This window comes from Terrapene carolina, unplaced genomic scaffold (genome assembly GCF_002925995.2).
Source record: "Terrapene carolina triunguis isolate 2854851 unplaced genomic scaffold, T_m_triunguis-2.0 Scaffold189, whole genome shotgun sequence".
In the NCBI taxonomy this organism is placed as follows: domain Eukaryota; kingdom Metazoa; phylum Chordata; order Testudines; family Emydidae; genus Terrapene; species Terrapene triunguis.
The window spans coordinates 5,904,248-5,918,952 of NW_020664540.1; the positions used below are offsets into that span (position 1 = coordinate 5,904,248).

The 14,705-nt window shown below is 42.5% G+C and overlaps 1 protein-coding gene across 1 annotated transcript in view; it reads right to left on the reverse strand.

The window, feature by feature from the left end:
• PPP1R36 (protein phosphatase 1 regulatory subunit 36) overlaps positions 1-8,425 on the reverse strand; it is a 19,730-nt gene extending 11,305 nt beyond the window's left edge. The window contains exons 1-6 of the mRNA XM_024194399.2: positions 8,371-8,425; positions 5,972-6,036; positions 4,536-4,622; positions 3,630-3,763; positions 3,437-3,503; positions 2,337-2,435 (exon numbers count right to left, since the gene is read on the reverse strand). Of these exons, the coding sequence (XP_024050167.2) occupies positions 2,337-2,435; positions 3,437-3,503; positions 3,630-3,763; positions 4,536-4,622; positions 5,972-6,036; positions 8,371-8,379 (461 nt within the window). The 5' untranslated portion in view covers positions 8,380-8,425. The remainder of the gene's footprint in view (positions 1-2,336; positions 2,436-3,436; positions 3,504-3,629; positions 3,764-4,535; positions 4,623-5,971; positions 6,037-8,370) is intronic.
• Positions 8,426-14,705: the final 6,280 nt, after the last annotated feature.

Sequence of the window (14,705 nt, forward strand, 5' to 3'; positions counted from 1 at the left end):
TAATTATGTAAAGTGTGGGCCATTAATGATGGTTTGGAATCTTGATGACTCCCATTAACAAGGACCATTGTCTGCAGATGACTGTGTTTACCTGTGAGTCTTCCTGTATATGTGTGTGCTGGCAAGTGAGTAATGAAGTCTTGCAGTGACATGTGATCATGTCACCTGAACTGGAATCCATCTTTAACCTGGTGCTTTTCCAGTGAGGGGGGGTGAAAACCCAGAGGGACAAAGAGTTCCCGCCTTATGCAAAAGATATATAAAGGGGTGGAAAAGAACAGAGAGGGAGAGGAGCCATCATGGAGAATCCCCTAGATAACACCTAAGCTGGAACAAGAGCTGTACCAGGGGAAAGAATTGTGCCCAGGCCTGGAAGGTGTCCAGTCTGAGAAAAACTTACTGAAGCATCTCTGAGGGTGAGATTATCTGTATTTAGTTTGATTAGGCATAGATTTGCGCATTTTATTTTATTTTGCTTGTGACTTACTTTGTTCTGTCTGTTACTACTTTGAACTACTTAAATCCTACTGTCTGTATTTAATAAAATCACTTTTTATTTAGTAATTTACTCAGAGTATGTATTAATACCTGGGGGAGCAAACAGCTGTGCATATCTCTCTATCTGTGTTATAGAGGGCGAACAATTTATGAGTTTGCCCTGCATAAGCTTTATGCAGGGTAAAACGGATTTATCTGGGTTTAGACCCCATTGGGAGTTGGGCATCTGAGTGCTAAAGACAAGCACACTCCTGTGAGCTGTTTTTGGGTAAACTTGCAGTTTTGGGACAAGTGATTCAGACCCTGAGTCTGTGTTGGAGCCAGACAGGAGTGGCTGGCTCAGCAAGACAGGGTGCTGGAGCCCTAAGCTGGCAGGGAAAACAGAAGCAGGGGTAGTCTTGGCACATCGGGTGGCAGCTCCCAAGGGGGTTTCTGTGATCCAACCCGTCACAGGGAGAAACACAAAAGGAGACAGAGAAGGCTGTATAGCCACAGGAGCACTGGTAGCATAACCCTGAGAAAAAGCTAAGAGAGAGAGAGAGAGAGATTTTAGTAACAGTGCTAGCTGAAAAGAGGCTTGGAACTCTGAGCAAAGACACTATCTCCTGTTGTTTGATTCCTCCTGTGTTCATCAAAACAGGACTTCGTTCATTCTTTGTAAATAAACAAAAGTGCATCAAAGAGATAACTGATTCTGTCATCAAGTTCTCCTCCTAATGAAACCAACCCACGGGACCCTGCATTTTGTCTAACCACTTGGGTCAAAACGAGATAACAGTATATAACCATCTCACAAATACTTTTCATGCTGCAACATGCTTATAACATCTAGTCACGCTTTATAAACCATTTATAAGTGGAGCCCTAAAACCAAGTGTGGCCCAAAAATCAAATCTTCCATAGGCACAAGACCACAGATGAAAAATTTCAGGTGGAATCTATTTATGTAAGGACACTGGTGGGGGTTGAAATCAGGCATATGATGGAAAGCTATTTTCAACCTTATCTACTTTGGAATTTCTATTGTAGCTCCATAATATATGGGCATTAATTTGGCAGGTTGCTGGACATAACAATCTGCTAAGGGTTGATATGTCAAATCCTGCTGGAAGCTAGGAAACAGGTTGAAATGTCACAAGCTGCTGATTGACTAACTTTGTGCAGAGGGATACACACCTTTGCTCATTTATAATAGCTGCTGTAAATTATGTGGGACACTAGTGAACTCCTATCTGATTACTTGGAGCCCTATCTTGCAAACACAAAGGGCTGGGCTTAATGCTTACTACCATGACTCATCCCAGTGAAGAAAAAGGAAATATAAGTTGTAGTTGATTAGCACTGCAGTAGCACCTAGAGACTCCAGTTGAGATGGTGGCCCCATTTCACTAGGCACTGTGTAGGCACAGTAGGCACAGTAAGAGGTAGCCCACGCCCCAAAGAGCATACAGTCTAAATAGACAAGACAGACAAAGGAGAACTAACATATTAGGAAGGGAGGAGAGACGATTCTCAGTAGTGAGCAGTATGTCTTGGACTATGTGTTTGTAGGATTGGGCCCTCCATCTTTAACACTGTGAACTGTGCCTGGTTGTGTCAGCATTTCAAAACATACCTGTAATGCTCCCCTTGTAGATAAACGACCTTTACATTCAAATGTCCCAACAGAGACAGTAATGGGAAATCTAGTCTGTATCTATTATGAGCCCAATCCTGCAGCAGTCCTTGCTCATGTGTGGTGTCCCATTGAAGCAATGATACTATTAACTTGAGTAAGGCCTGCCTGCATGGGGAGAGTCAGGCCCTGTGTCCTTAAATCAGTAAAGTCTCTTACTTACACCATAAAAGATTTGGGTTTCTTTTCCAGGGCAATTTTTTCCAGATAATACGATAAATAGAAAAGCAGAGCCATGAGAAACTCATCCAGCTGCTTACTCCTAATGGAAGACAACAAGATTACCTTCATGTATGTAATACTACTGATGTAAGGCTGAACCTAAAAACATGTCCTTGCCCCAAAGCGCCTACAGTCTACCAACACTTAGTACTTAGCCTAGAGCTTCCTAGTAGACCTATTCATAGTAGTAAGCACTACACCCACTAGCAAGGGTTTGCAGGGACATGTCCCTACAGAAATACTAATCAAAACAGTCCAAGAAACATGCTGAAGGGTGGATCTGCATGTGGACATTCCAGGAGATGGGCCTTCTGAAGCAGGTGGGTTATAAAACATATGACTTCTGTGTACAAAATACATCGTTAAGTGTGGAACCCGCATTTAAAAGTCCAAGCAGAAAAACGTCTCTCTTCTCAAGTGATCATTCTCTTAGGGCTAGATTGTGGCTGTAGGCCGGGCCCTGAGCAAAAGGTAGTGAGGAAGTGGTACCACCCCATTGTGCCTCAGGGACATATCTCTGAGGTACAATTCCTTCTCTGTTTCCCTCTTGTTCTGGGCAGCAGGGAAGTAATTTACTGCTGACAAATACCAGCAGCAAATTCTGACACCTTCTGCACCAGCTCAGCAGTTCTAGTATTGGCAGTGCAGAACAAAGGCTCCACCTTGTTCTTTCCTCCCTTCTAGGGCCTTGTGCCAGACCCGATGTGTGAGTAAGTCTGCATGGGGATGCAATTAGAATTACTACCCTGCATGAGTGTTTAGCCCCAAATCACAATCTAGCCCTTAGTAAACACAGTGAAAGACCCTTTCATAAGAGTAAGGGAATTCACTTGTTGTTCTCTGTTAGGGCTGAAATGCATTTGGTAGCACTTTCCACTGAACTTTATAGTTGACAGAGGAGAGATTTTAAAGCTCTAATATCTCGCTCTCCACTTTTTATAAGCTCTGAATCCATCACCATCAGTTATTAAAACACACAGCACACACACACACACACACACACACACACAAAATTCTTAGAACAAATTCCAGACTACATACCTCATAACTGCTGTAAAAGAAGGTATATGATATGATTCATCTTCTTGTACCAGAAACAAAGCAGCATCTAAAAATGCACCAAGTGGAAAAAATGGATGTCAAAAATATTTCTGAGGAAAAACTTTTAGAGGAAATACTTTTCTAATCTGTAAGGATAACACTGTGCTGAGACCAAATGACAGTGTTTACTCACATTTAACATCGTCTAATGTAACACACTCATTTTGTCCCCGCTTCAACAGCCTAGGAGATTTCTCTTCTTGTATATTCATTCTTTTCTCAGGGAATCTTGCACCAAACAAATCTCGAAACAGACTAGGAGTCGATCTACAGGCAGGATTTAAAATACGCTGTTAATTCCACTTATTTGGGTTACAGTCAAATACAAGTTTGCTGTTAACATCTGGGACGTTCTCTTTTCAGTTGATTCAATTTAAAGATGAAACTGGTAGTTAAAATATGTTTGATGAATACTCTGAAGACTTTCTTTCTTTCTTTCTTTCTTTCTTTAACAAGCTATTGCAAGTAGACCACGTTCAGCCAACCAAGGTCCTTCAACTCTTCAGAGCACTTCTGAATGTGGTTCTTTCATTTGGTAATATAATAAATTGTGACCATACTACTTAGGCCAAAGACATTTTAGGTTATGGGTGGTAAAGAGGAAAGTTAACCGTGCCTTTTAGTGTATGCCAATCTAGTCCATGTGTAACATAAATAATAATGGTAACAACAAATGTAAGTGCTTTACAAACATGAATTAATTAATCCATCCTCACAAGGCCCCACTCTATAGAAAAGTATTATTGTCCCCATTTTAACAGATGTGGAAACAGCGGCAGAGATGTTCAGTGACTTGCCCACGACCAAAAGGAGCTGGAGTCAGAGCTAGGAATAGACATTAGGCGTTCCTGGCTCCCGGTCCTGTGCTCAGACCACTAACCATGCAGCCTGAAATGACTGCTGAAGTGACAGATTACTTTCTGCCTTACATACTTCATTAAAACAAGATAAAATATAGATTCTTAAAACTATGGGCAAAAGGTCCCACCCAAATAATGCTGCTTTCCTGTTTTAACCAAGTGAGTTTAAACTGGAATACCTGTCTAGTGTTTTACTACCCATTTCCTGAAAATGGATGGTTTTGCCCTTCTTGAGTTTCTCTTTAGCATCTGCGGCGGGGATGGAGCTGTAACACATACAGAGTGAACATTCAGAAAGGTAAAGTGCAATTGGACAGGGAAGTGCTGCAACAAATTCAGTATATACTGGAATTTAACACCCACATGTTTGGGCCTCCCTGTGACACTGAGACAAATCTCTGAACGGTGATTGGGTCAGGGTATCAGACATTGCTTTTGCTATCCATCGAGGCAGGTTTAGAAAGGGACAAATACATCTGACGAATTTCATATCCTCCCACTCCTGCATCTGCCACACAGAGCACTGCAAGGTAGGAGACAGATAGGAAGGGTAAGGTTGTTTCCTGACCTACGGCCGGCTCCTGCTCCAATTGAAATCAATGAGCCCATGACTGGCCTCTTACTCCTCTTTTGTCTCAGAGAGGATAGGCTTGAAAAGTGAGCCACCTTGTTCTAGAGTTTGCTGTCAGGGTCCCTGTACACTGTGGGACACAAGAAACTGAGGAAACCCACTAATCCTTACAGGGCAAGCAGGCAGGCAGGGAGCAGCACACCTGAAGACAGCAGAGAGGCTGGTAGACTTGCTGGGACCCATTATTTAAAGGGGCATGTGTGATGGGCAGACAAAGCAGCAGGAGTAGGGAAGAGACAGTATACACAGGAGAAATCCACACCTGAGGAAGATCTGGAATGCATATGAAAGGGGCGGGGAGGCAGCAAGTGGGAGTCATGTGTGACCGACTCCAAATCATCCGCCCTGCATGGCACATACTCACACTGTCAGCTGTTTGGGGAAAGAACAGGGAGCCTATATTTTTTTCAGTGGCCCAAATTTTTTGTAGATTTTGGCCCATTAAAGTCTTAATCCACAACTGCCACAAAAATGTAAAAAAATAATAATGTTTAAGAGCAATATCACCCCTTGACAGGCGCAGTTGCATTATGCCTACAGTTCCTGGGTGCTTGAAAGTACTTCAGGGTCAAACATAGCAGTGGACATAGCTCCATGTCTTCAGTGAAGTTGCACCCAATGCATCAGTTCTGAATTTGGCCCTTGGCTTTCAGAGCATTGTCTCAAGCATGTGCCTATCTGATATAACATGCTGGAATCCTCTTGTAGTGAACACTGCTGGAGAGTAGTGCAAAGGAAATGTCACTAACATATTCATTATTTCTATGGCAAATTTCTCTTTCCATTAATCTACTGGGGTAAACGACAATACGTTCTACAGAGTGAAAGTTAAAAAGCTATTCCCTCCACAGGGAAAACAAATATGTAGGGCCTGGTCCTGCAGTTCATATTTGGGCAAAACCCCATTGGGATCCAATTTTTACCTGTATAAGGACTGCTGGATCAAGGCCTTAGTTTGTACATTTTAAAAATTGTAACTTTTACCTTGCAAATTCAAGTGTTTTGGTATCCTCTTTCCAGTACCACACCCCTGGGGCTATTTTTGTCATCTACAAAAATTAAAATATAATGTCATGTGTAAACTCTTTAACTACTTTTTAAAATCTAATCCAGGCATATTCTCAACCCAATTAAACAAAGTATTCATAATACAAACACTATGTAGTTTGACCATAGTTTGGTCTGTCTCAATTGTCCATTTCACCCACATGTTGTCAGGCAAGTCCCTGAGAACTGGTTCCTGAGCTGGCCAAACAGACAAAATCTTTGGGGTCAAAAACTGACCGACTAAGGAAGAGAAAAATGGGTTTTTAATTCTTTTTTGCTTATTTCAGATTCTAAAGAAGGCCTGAAAGGTTTACTGGGGGGGTTTAACTTTTTTTTAACATTAGAAATGTAAATCATGCTTACATTGGAAGACTCTGGAGAACTAGTAAATGCAAAGCTATTAAGAACAGAAAGGGGTTTAGTCAGGCTCTTTAAAACACATTATTTTTTGTTTGTTTCTGGTAACATCTATTTAAATTCAAGGACTATTTAAGACTTTGGAGAAAGGAAATCTTTGTTAAAGATTCAGCAGCTTCCTTGCTCATTTAACTTAGGTATGAAGAGTTCGCAAAACATCTTTTAGACCTCCCAGTGGTCATCCAACAAAACCAGAGAAGATAAGATTTTACATTCTTTGTATTTCCAAGTAAAAAATAAGGAGAAAAAACATTTGGAAGGGAAAAAAACCCCACCAAAAACCTTTCAGTCTTCTTCATACATCATTAAAAAGGAAAGATTGAAAAGGCTTAAAAAACCCTTTGCAGGTCACCTTTAAGATAACATGCATCCAATTGCTGGGACCCTTGCTCTTCAGTTAAGGATAATTAGTTTAAATACAGTATTGCATTAAGGTTTTCTGTCACTTTTTGCCAGCTGACCAACCAGTCTCACAGAAATCCACACAGACTCTGATTCAGTTCTAAAATGTTGTCAGAACACGGGACTTAAGGCTTGTCTACACGGCCCCCACAGTCACAGTGTGGATGACAGGGGTGTGAATTGCAGTGCCTTGTGTAGATCCTGCTAGCATGAACTAAAAGGGCTATGTTTCAAACAGGACTATGCTAATGTAAACTCGGTACCTTTTAGATCACATTAGCAGGGACCACCTGGGATAGTGAGAGCGCAACACTTTAATGTGCACTGGAGTTCACATGCCAGAAGTTCGCATTGCAGGGCCATGTGGACAAGACCTTAGAATATCAAAATAATTTAATGTCAGCAGAAGGCAACCTGCATAATGGTTAGAACCCTGAACGGGGAGTCAGGAGATCTGGGTTTTATTCCTGATGCTCACACTAACCAATTGTTTGATCTTGCCCTCTTTGGGACTCAATTTTTCCACTGTACAATGGAAATAAAAAAACCCTTTTTTCAAGTGCTTTGCAATCCTCTGATGAAAGGAATTGCATAAATGCAGTATCTTGAGATTGTAAACATGGGATTATCAATTCAGTTAAAGATCAAGTAGAAGGTGATGGTTAGTGATGCAGGAGATGGATAATGAGATATAAGTGTAAACAATGATAGCAAAATGGAATAAAGAACTTTACTGTGTCTGCAAACTATACCGTGCAGACATAACTCTCTGGCTGCTCGCTTAAATGTGTGGTCACATATGGTCATTAAAACCAAAATGGCAGGCGGTTTAATTTGTATTGAAGTCTTCTGATAGCAAACAATTATAATTCTTCCTGATATAGTACAGCACCTTCCACCACCAGAAGATCACTAAGAAGGCAACTTCCCTAGGAGATAAGTGTCACTAACATGTTAAAACAAGGAGGAGTCCTTGTGGCACCTCCATGCATCAGATTAAGTGGGTTTTAGCCCATGAAAGCTTATTCCCAAACAAATTTGTTAGTCTCTAAGGTGCCACAAGGACTCCTCTTTATTTTTGCTGCTACAGACTAACACGGCTGCTACTCTGAATCCTGTCACTAACATGTTAGTATCATTAACCTTTTACAGGTGCAGAAATTGAGGCACAAAGTCGTTTTCCAGAAGTCCTCAGTGGAACTGGAAAGAAAACCCAAGAGTCCGGACTCCAGTAGAAAAGGTACCACGCCCTTCTCCTCTCCCCTGCATTAGTAGTTAAAGCCAAAATAAACAGCAGGCAGGAGATCACCTTTGTTCCCTTAAAGTCTACATCACTTTGCAGACTGCGTAGGCAGCTTGCGCCTGGCCCCTCTGGTTACTTTAGGGGCTGTTTGCAGGCGTTATCTGCAACCCTCCTCCCCTTGCACTGGCCAACAAACCCTTCTCCGTGACCTCCGCTTCTCCCGGCCAGGGCACTGCGAGGCAGTGCCGTGCAGCAACCGTGGGGGGAAACTTACAGGTTGCATGGTGCTTGGGAGCCCGCCTGCCGCAGAGAGAACAATGCGGCTCCTGGAGGCATTGTTTACGGTGGTATCCCGGTAACAGCCCCTGGAAACTATAAGTTCCATCGTGCAATGCACCCTGCCATGCTGCTTTGCACGCTGGGACTTGCAGTCTATGTGCCCTGCCCCTCAGCGTCATAGGTCAGGCTGGCTAATTCAGCTTCCAAGGGCCATCTCTGTCCCCATGGAGTGGGAAAGTGGGGGTTCAGGTGCAATAACCACATCTCTCTGGCCAGTCCTTAGGGCTTGCGTTGTGACTGGGAGGAGAGACTGGCAGACGCAGGGCTGCCTTGGCGTCCCTGGTCACTGACACAGTCCTTGCAGGAGGTCCCCAGTGAACGTAGCTGCATGGTGGCACCGCCTCCCTCGGTGTGGCCCTTCCAAGATTTGAATGTGTCCCCAGAGACTGAAGGGCTGAGTGCTTCCTGCAGCACCATCCAGCTCCCCCAGGCACCTGCCTGGGCAAGATTTGCCCTTTCCTTCTGAAAAGGTTTAAAGTGCACTAAGGCCAGCTCTATGCTAGCAATGTTTGCTGCCCTAGTGTAGCCGCAGTTATACTGGCAGAAATGTGCTATGGCGGGTGCAGCTTATTTCACTCAGCAAAAGCACTCTTTTTGCTAGTATAAGCTGCATCTACAGTAGGTGGGTTTAGCCGGGGTAGCTATATCAGCAAAACTTAAAAGTGTAGACTAAGCCCAAGGTGCACACTGAGGTGGTAAAAGCATCCGACATAAGATTTATAGGTAGCTCAGTTGGATGGGGGAGAAGGATTATTACATATGCACCCAGCTCTTATGGAAATTGATGTGCCCTATTCATTTCTACAGTACAGATTTTTGGAGAGTATTACTGCAATTTTGATGACTCTGTGTAAGACTATGGAGACTGCAGTAAAGAAGCTAGCCTGAAAAAATTTACTTTCTATACCTAACTTCCCCCTCCGCCCTCAGAGATGCTGCAGCAGGGCCACCACAGATACAAATCTCTTGTGCTCTTTAGAGTGCCTGTCCAAATACTGACAGGCTGACAGAAAGTCTTGAATCTTTCTGAAAATGCAGTTCTGAGCTTTGCACATTTCTCTGCAGTGACCTTTTTTGACAATTGCATTAAGTATGTTGTGTTTCCACTTGCTATTACAAGCTGCCAAGTATATTCTGGTGGCTTGGCAGTAGTGCTACATATTTCTCAGGATGAGATAAGCAGATCTGGAACAATCTCAGATCTCTCCATCACAGGATAGCAGAGGTCAGGAGCATTGTAGAAGAAACAGGATCTTGAACAAGGGAGAATGGGAGATATGGAAATGATGGTCACTGGCTCATTTGCTGGACAGTTTATAATATAGCATTGTCATCAGCCTCAGGAGCCTGGTTGCCCTTTGGGACCATTTAAAAGCCACATCAAAGGAGAAGGGTTGTAAAGCATTGCCTAAAATAAAGGGCAAGGAGGGAGGGGATTGCCTGTGGGTCTACCTATGCCAGATGGGAGCGAGGCGATGCATCAAGAGAACCCATTCTTAGATAGTTATAGCTAATATTATCACAATACCAATAGGAAATCTGCAAACTAATCTAATTAAAATTACTACTTGAATGGTCCTTTCAACTGAGAAGATCAAACAGCTTTAGAAATAATAATGGACTCAAGCCTCATAACACTCCTATGAACTAGGGAAATATTATCTCCATCCCTTTACAGATGGGAACACAGATACAAAGAACTTCAGTTGCAGAGCTAAGGATACAGCCCTGTTTTCCTGAATTAATTTTGCATAATTATCCTTCTCTTTAAAGCTTTAAGCCAGTGGCTCTCAACCTTTCCAGACTGCTGTACCCTTTCAGGAGTCTGATTTGTCTTGTGTACCCCAAGTTTCATCTCAATTAAATACTACTTGCTTACAAAATCAAACATAAAAATATACAAAAGTGTCACAGCACACTATTACTGAAAAATTGCTTAGTTTCTCATTGTTACCATATAATAATAAAATAAATCAATTGGAATTTAAATATACTTACATTTCAGTGTATAGTACAGGGGTCAGTAACCTTTCAGAAGTGGTGTGCCGAGTCTTCATTTATTCACTCTAATTTAAGGTTTCGCGTGCCAGTAATACATTTTAACGTCTTTAGAAGGTCTCTTTCTATAAATCTATAATATATAACTAAACTATTGTTGTATGGAAAGTAAATAAGATTTTTAAAATGTTTAAGAAGCTTCATTTAAAATTAAATTAAAATGCAGAGCCCCCTGGACCGGTGGCCAGGACCCAGGCGGTGTGAGTGCCACTGAAAATCAGCTCGTGTGCCGCCTTTGGCACGCACGCCATAGGTTGCCTACCCCTGATATAGTATATAGAGCAGTATAAATAAGTCATTGTCTGTAGATGAGTTGATGTACAGACCTCTGCATACCCCTAGTTGAGAACCACTGGTTTAAGCCACTCACAAGCATCTGCCCCTCATTTTTCATATAAATTTCATTTCAGAAACAGGCAAGAAACAACATCAGTGATGGGCCTTCCCTTCAGATAAAACTACAGCATTCTGGATTCAGATACTATGGTGGTGGATATCTTAAATCTCTGGATAGAGGTACAGTAATCACTGCAGTATGTCTATTGTAAGTAGGCTTGGCAGAATTCAATTTTTATTTATTTACAATTTAGATGGATACTATCGATATTTATTTTAAAGCTTTTTTTCTTATTTTTATCTATTTACATTTTCACTGGCATGGTAAATCATGGGGTGTCAGACAATGGAGGGGTCAGAGAATAATTACTTAATGACAGCAGACATTGAGATTCAAAAAATTGAAGCTCTATGATCGTTAAAACACAAATTGTCAATATCACATGTCAAAATATACAAAGTGAATATCCTTAAATCAAACACTAACAAGTTGTCAAGCAGCATTCTTCTTACTTTGCCTGCCTAAATTTTGTCGAGTTGTGTATGATGAAATCAGTTTACCGACACTTCCCAAAAATATCTAATCCTGCCAAACCTAATTAAATCTTATAATGAGCTTTGGGTTATTGCTACAGAGCATTTTTATGAGTTTATACTTCTGCAAGCCAAGCCTGCTGTAGTCTGCAAAGAAGGCAATGGGCCAACTCTGAGGGGGTGCTAAAGTTTCAAAGTGTTAAAGGACATTTTTGAATGACTAGCTATTCTTACAGCAGTCAATGTATGGTGAATTAAAAAAACACAAGCAGAGTCTTAAGAGAGTTCATGCCCTCTGCTAGGTAAGCAAATGACTCCTTTTACATTCCAGACAGAGAGATAACACAAGGCCAGAGTGTTTCCTCAGTGGCTTTAGGACTTTGGCACTATGAGGCCACTGCCCCACTCCTATCCTCTCCCACCATACAGTTCCCATGGCTCACAGGACAGCATTGATTGAGCACAGTTATATGTGTTTGCTATGTCAAAGCTGGTGCTTTTAACCACTTCGCCGTGGACCGGGGCGGGGGGAGAGGGGAGTGTTTGTGTGTGGCAGGGGGAGAATATCACATTATAGGCCAGCCTGGTAGTACTGCCCAATATTAAGGTTGCCCAACACTTTCTATTATAAAACCCTGTTTTCAGTTGTTTGTGATTTTCCCAAATGTTAACCATTTAGGCTGAACATTTTCCATATCAAGTGTCTGCCTCAGGCTGAATATTTTTAATAAATTTCATGCAAAATGGTTGTTGTTCCAAGAATGAGGTTAGTGAAACAAGACATTGCTTTGTCCATGTTACAAACTTCTGGTGACCTTTTCTTTGAGCAGCTCTAGTGTCCCACTGCTTTTGATCAGGGACTTGACATTTGGCAAGGTGGGTGGCCTTTGTGTCAGGAAGGTGCCTTTTGCCACCCCCATGAAAATCCTCCCAAATTTAGCAGTTTGCATATGCTCAGTAGAGACTTGCTAGAGTCAGCTAAATTCCCCAGATATTCCATCCGCACTGAGCATTCTCCAGCCCAGGCAGAGTAAGACTTTCCCTGTAATTGAAGCTCTAGGTTGCTTCAGACTGTGCCAGGACCCAGGGTCTAGGTTGAGGCATCTGAGCTGAGAGCAAAGAACCTGACTCTCCTAGGCTGACACCAGGCAGTTTGGAAGAAGCAGCTGCTTGTTTCAAATGCACAGGGGGGCAAGAGCTGGACAAGTGGGGGCAGGGTAGACTGGGACAAGGAGCCTGAGGAGTTAAGGGGGAGACTGAGACCAGAGGCTGGCACAAGGAACTGTGAATTGGTGGAGGCGGGAACTCGGGGGCTAGGAATCAGAGGGGTGGGAGAAGGAGGCAGGGGAAGGGAAGACTGATCTGATGAGGAGCTGGGATGGGGGGGGGGAGAACTGGGACTGACTGAGCAAAGAGACTGTGACAAGCCATTGTTAGTGGAGACACCGAGATTGGATGAGGAGCCTGGGAGACTGACAGGCAGTGGGCATGACCAATATGGACACATGGGGTGGCCATCTGGAGGACACAGAGATACACAGATCAGACAAGATGCCAGGAGGGGGAGATTAGGACTGTCTGAGTAAGACTGGGAAGAGAATCCTGAGGAGTACAGACTAGGACTGGGTAGATGACAAGAATGAGACTGGGATGAGGATCCGGGGGTAGGGAATAGACAGCTTGGAACAGGAACACATTAGAGGGGATGGGGCACCAGTATGTGTGCCCATTAGACCACACTCCCCTCCAGATCCTGGAATGGAACCCAAGGTTCCTGAGCCTCACCATTCCTCCACATCAACAGATATCTATGAACCCATTGTCAAGGTGTCCCATTCCTCGAGTTCTGGTGCACAGAGAGGATGACAATTTATACTGCTATCAATTACTCTGTTAGCTCAAGTGCCAGAGACCTGTGCTGAAGGTTCCAATCCTGATGATGACCCTTATGGGCGTCAATAAGATGCCACATGATGGAATTTCTGCTTTTGGTTTTTCAGTTTGCTCTTTTAAAAAACCTACGAAATTTCTCTCACACACACAAAATACATTAGAAGAACATTATTAAGCTAAAGTCAAGCGCCCAAAAGTCAGTAAATACCAGAATTAAGGTTGCCCATGCAACTTTAATTCAGCCCCCTGCATTAATGTGCATATGCATTATGATATAGTCTAATTACATGATCACATCCTAATTTTTCCACATGATCTCTGCTTCATTCAGTGCACACACTGAATGGGGCTCAGTGAGCAGCGTATTCAGTATGTCCATAACTGGAAAGCAAGTTGTACATGAGTACTATAACAAAAATATCACTGACTCACCATCCAGTGGTGTCCCTTTTCTGTCTCTCTCTTTGCCCTTTTCTATGCCAGGTGCGCCCTCTGGTCTCCATACCCCTCATACTACTTTCTTCCTCCCTTCCCTGGGGCTGATTGAATGTCAGCACTGGTTTCCCTGGGACTATTCGTCTCTTATGTGCTGCTGATTTGCATTAGAAACGAAGGGTCCAAAAATTAAAGTTCACTGTAGCTAATACTTATTCCCTTGCTATACAGTATACCAGCCAAGTGCTCTTCTGTTCATTAGAAGCAGAACCATACTGTAGGAGAGAATAAAACAGCATGCTTGGGCATATTCAGATTAGTGTTGCTGTGGATTTTCCACTTTTCATTTGTGCAAAATTGAATTTGCTAATTCTTTTTTTTCCCCAGCATGAAGAGGCTCCAAATTTACATCTCCTTTTGCCAGTGCTGCTGCTTTTCATTGAATATTTGGAGTATTCCCAAACCAGCCAGCAGTTGAATAGCCTTGTTGCTGGCTCCATTAGATAAATTATGCCCTATTATCCTTACCCTACTGTAATGCACAGTTATGCAGCTTTAGACCCTGACAAGGATGCCTCTGCCCTGTCCAGTTTATTAACAGAGGCTATGGAAGTGAACTTGCTAACACTGATAGTCAAAAGCAACACTGGCTTTCCAGTCTCGAATACAGACGTTCTAGGGAAATCAGAATGTGACTATTGCCAGGTACTGTACAGGAATGAAGTCTGAATTTCAAAAGCCAGAAAAAACAACTGCACGTTCTTTCTGACAACCTGATGTGATTCCTCTCTTCTCTGTGGCTTCATCAGATGAAATTCTTGAATGTTAGTGATTATCAGCTATTTTTATGTAGCTAGACATTTGCTTTGTGATTCCAACAAGGAACTTTTGTTTGTATTATCCACATGTGAAAAGGAAGAAATATTCAAGCACCACATCATGCACATTAATATTACCTATACATATTTTCACAACTTGGATTTTGATTTAGTACTTGGTGGAATGCAAAGACAA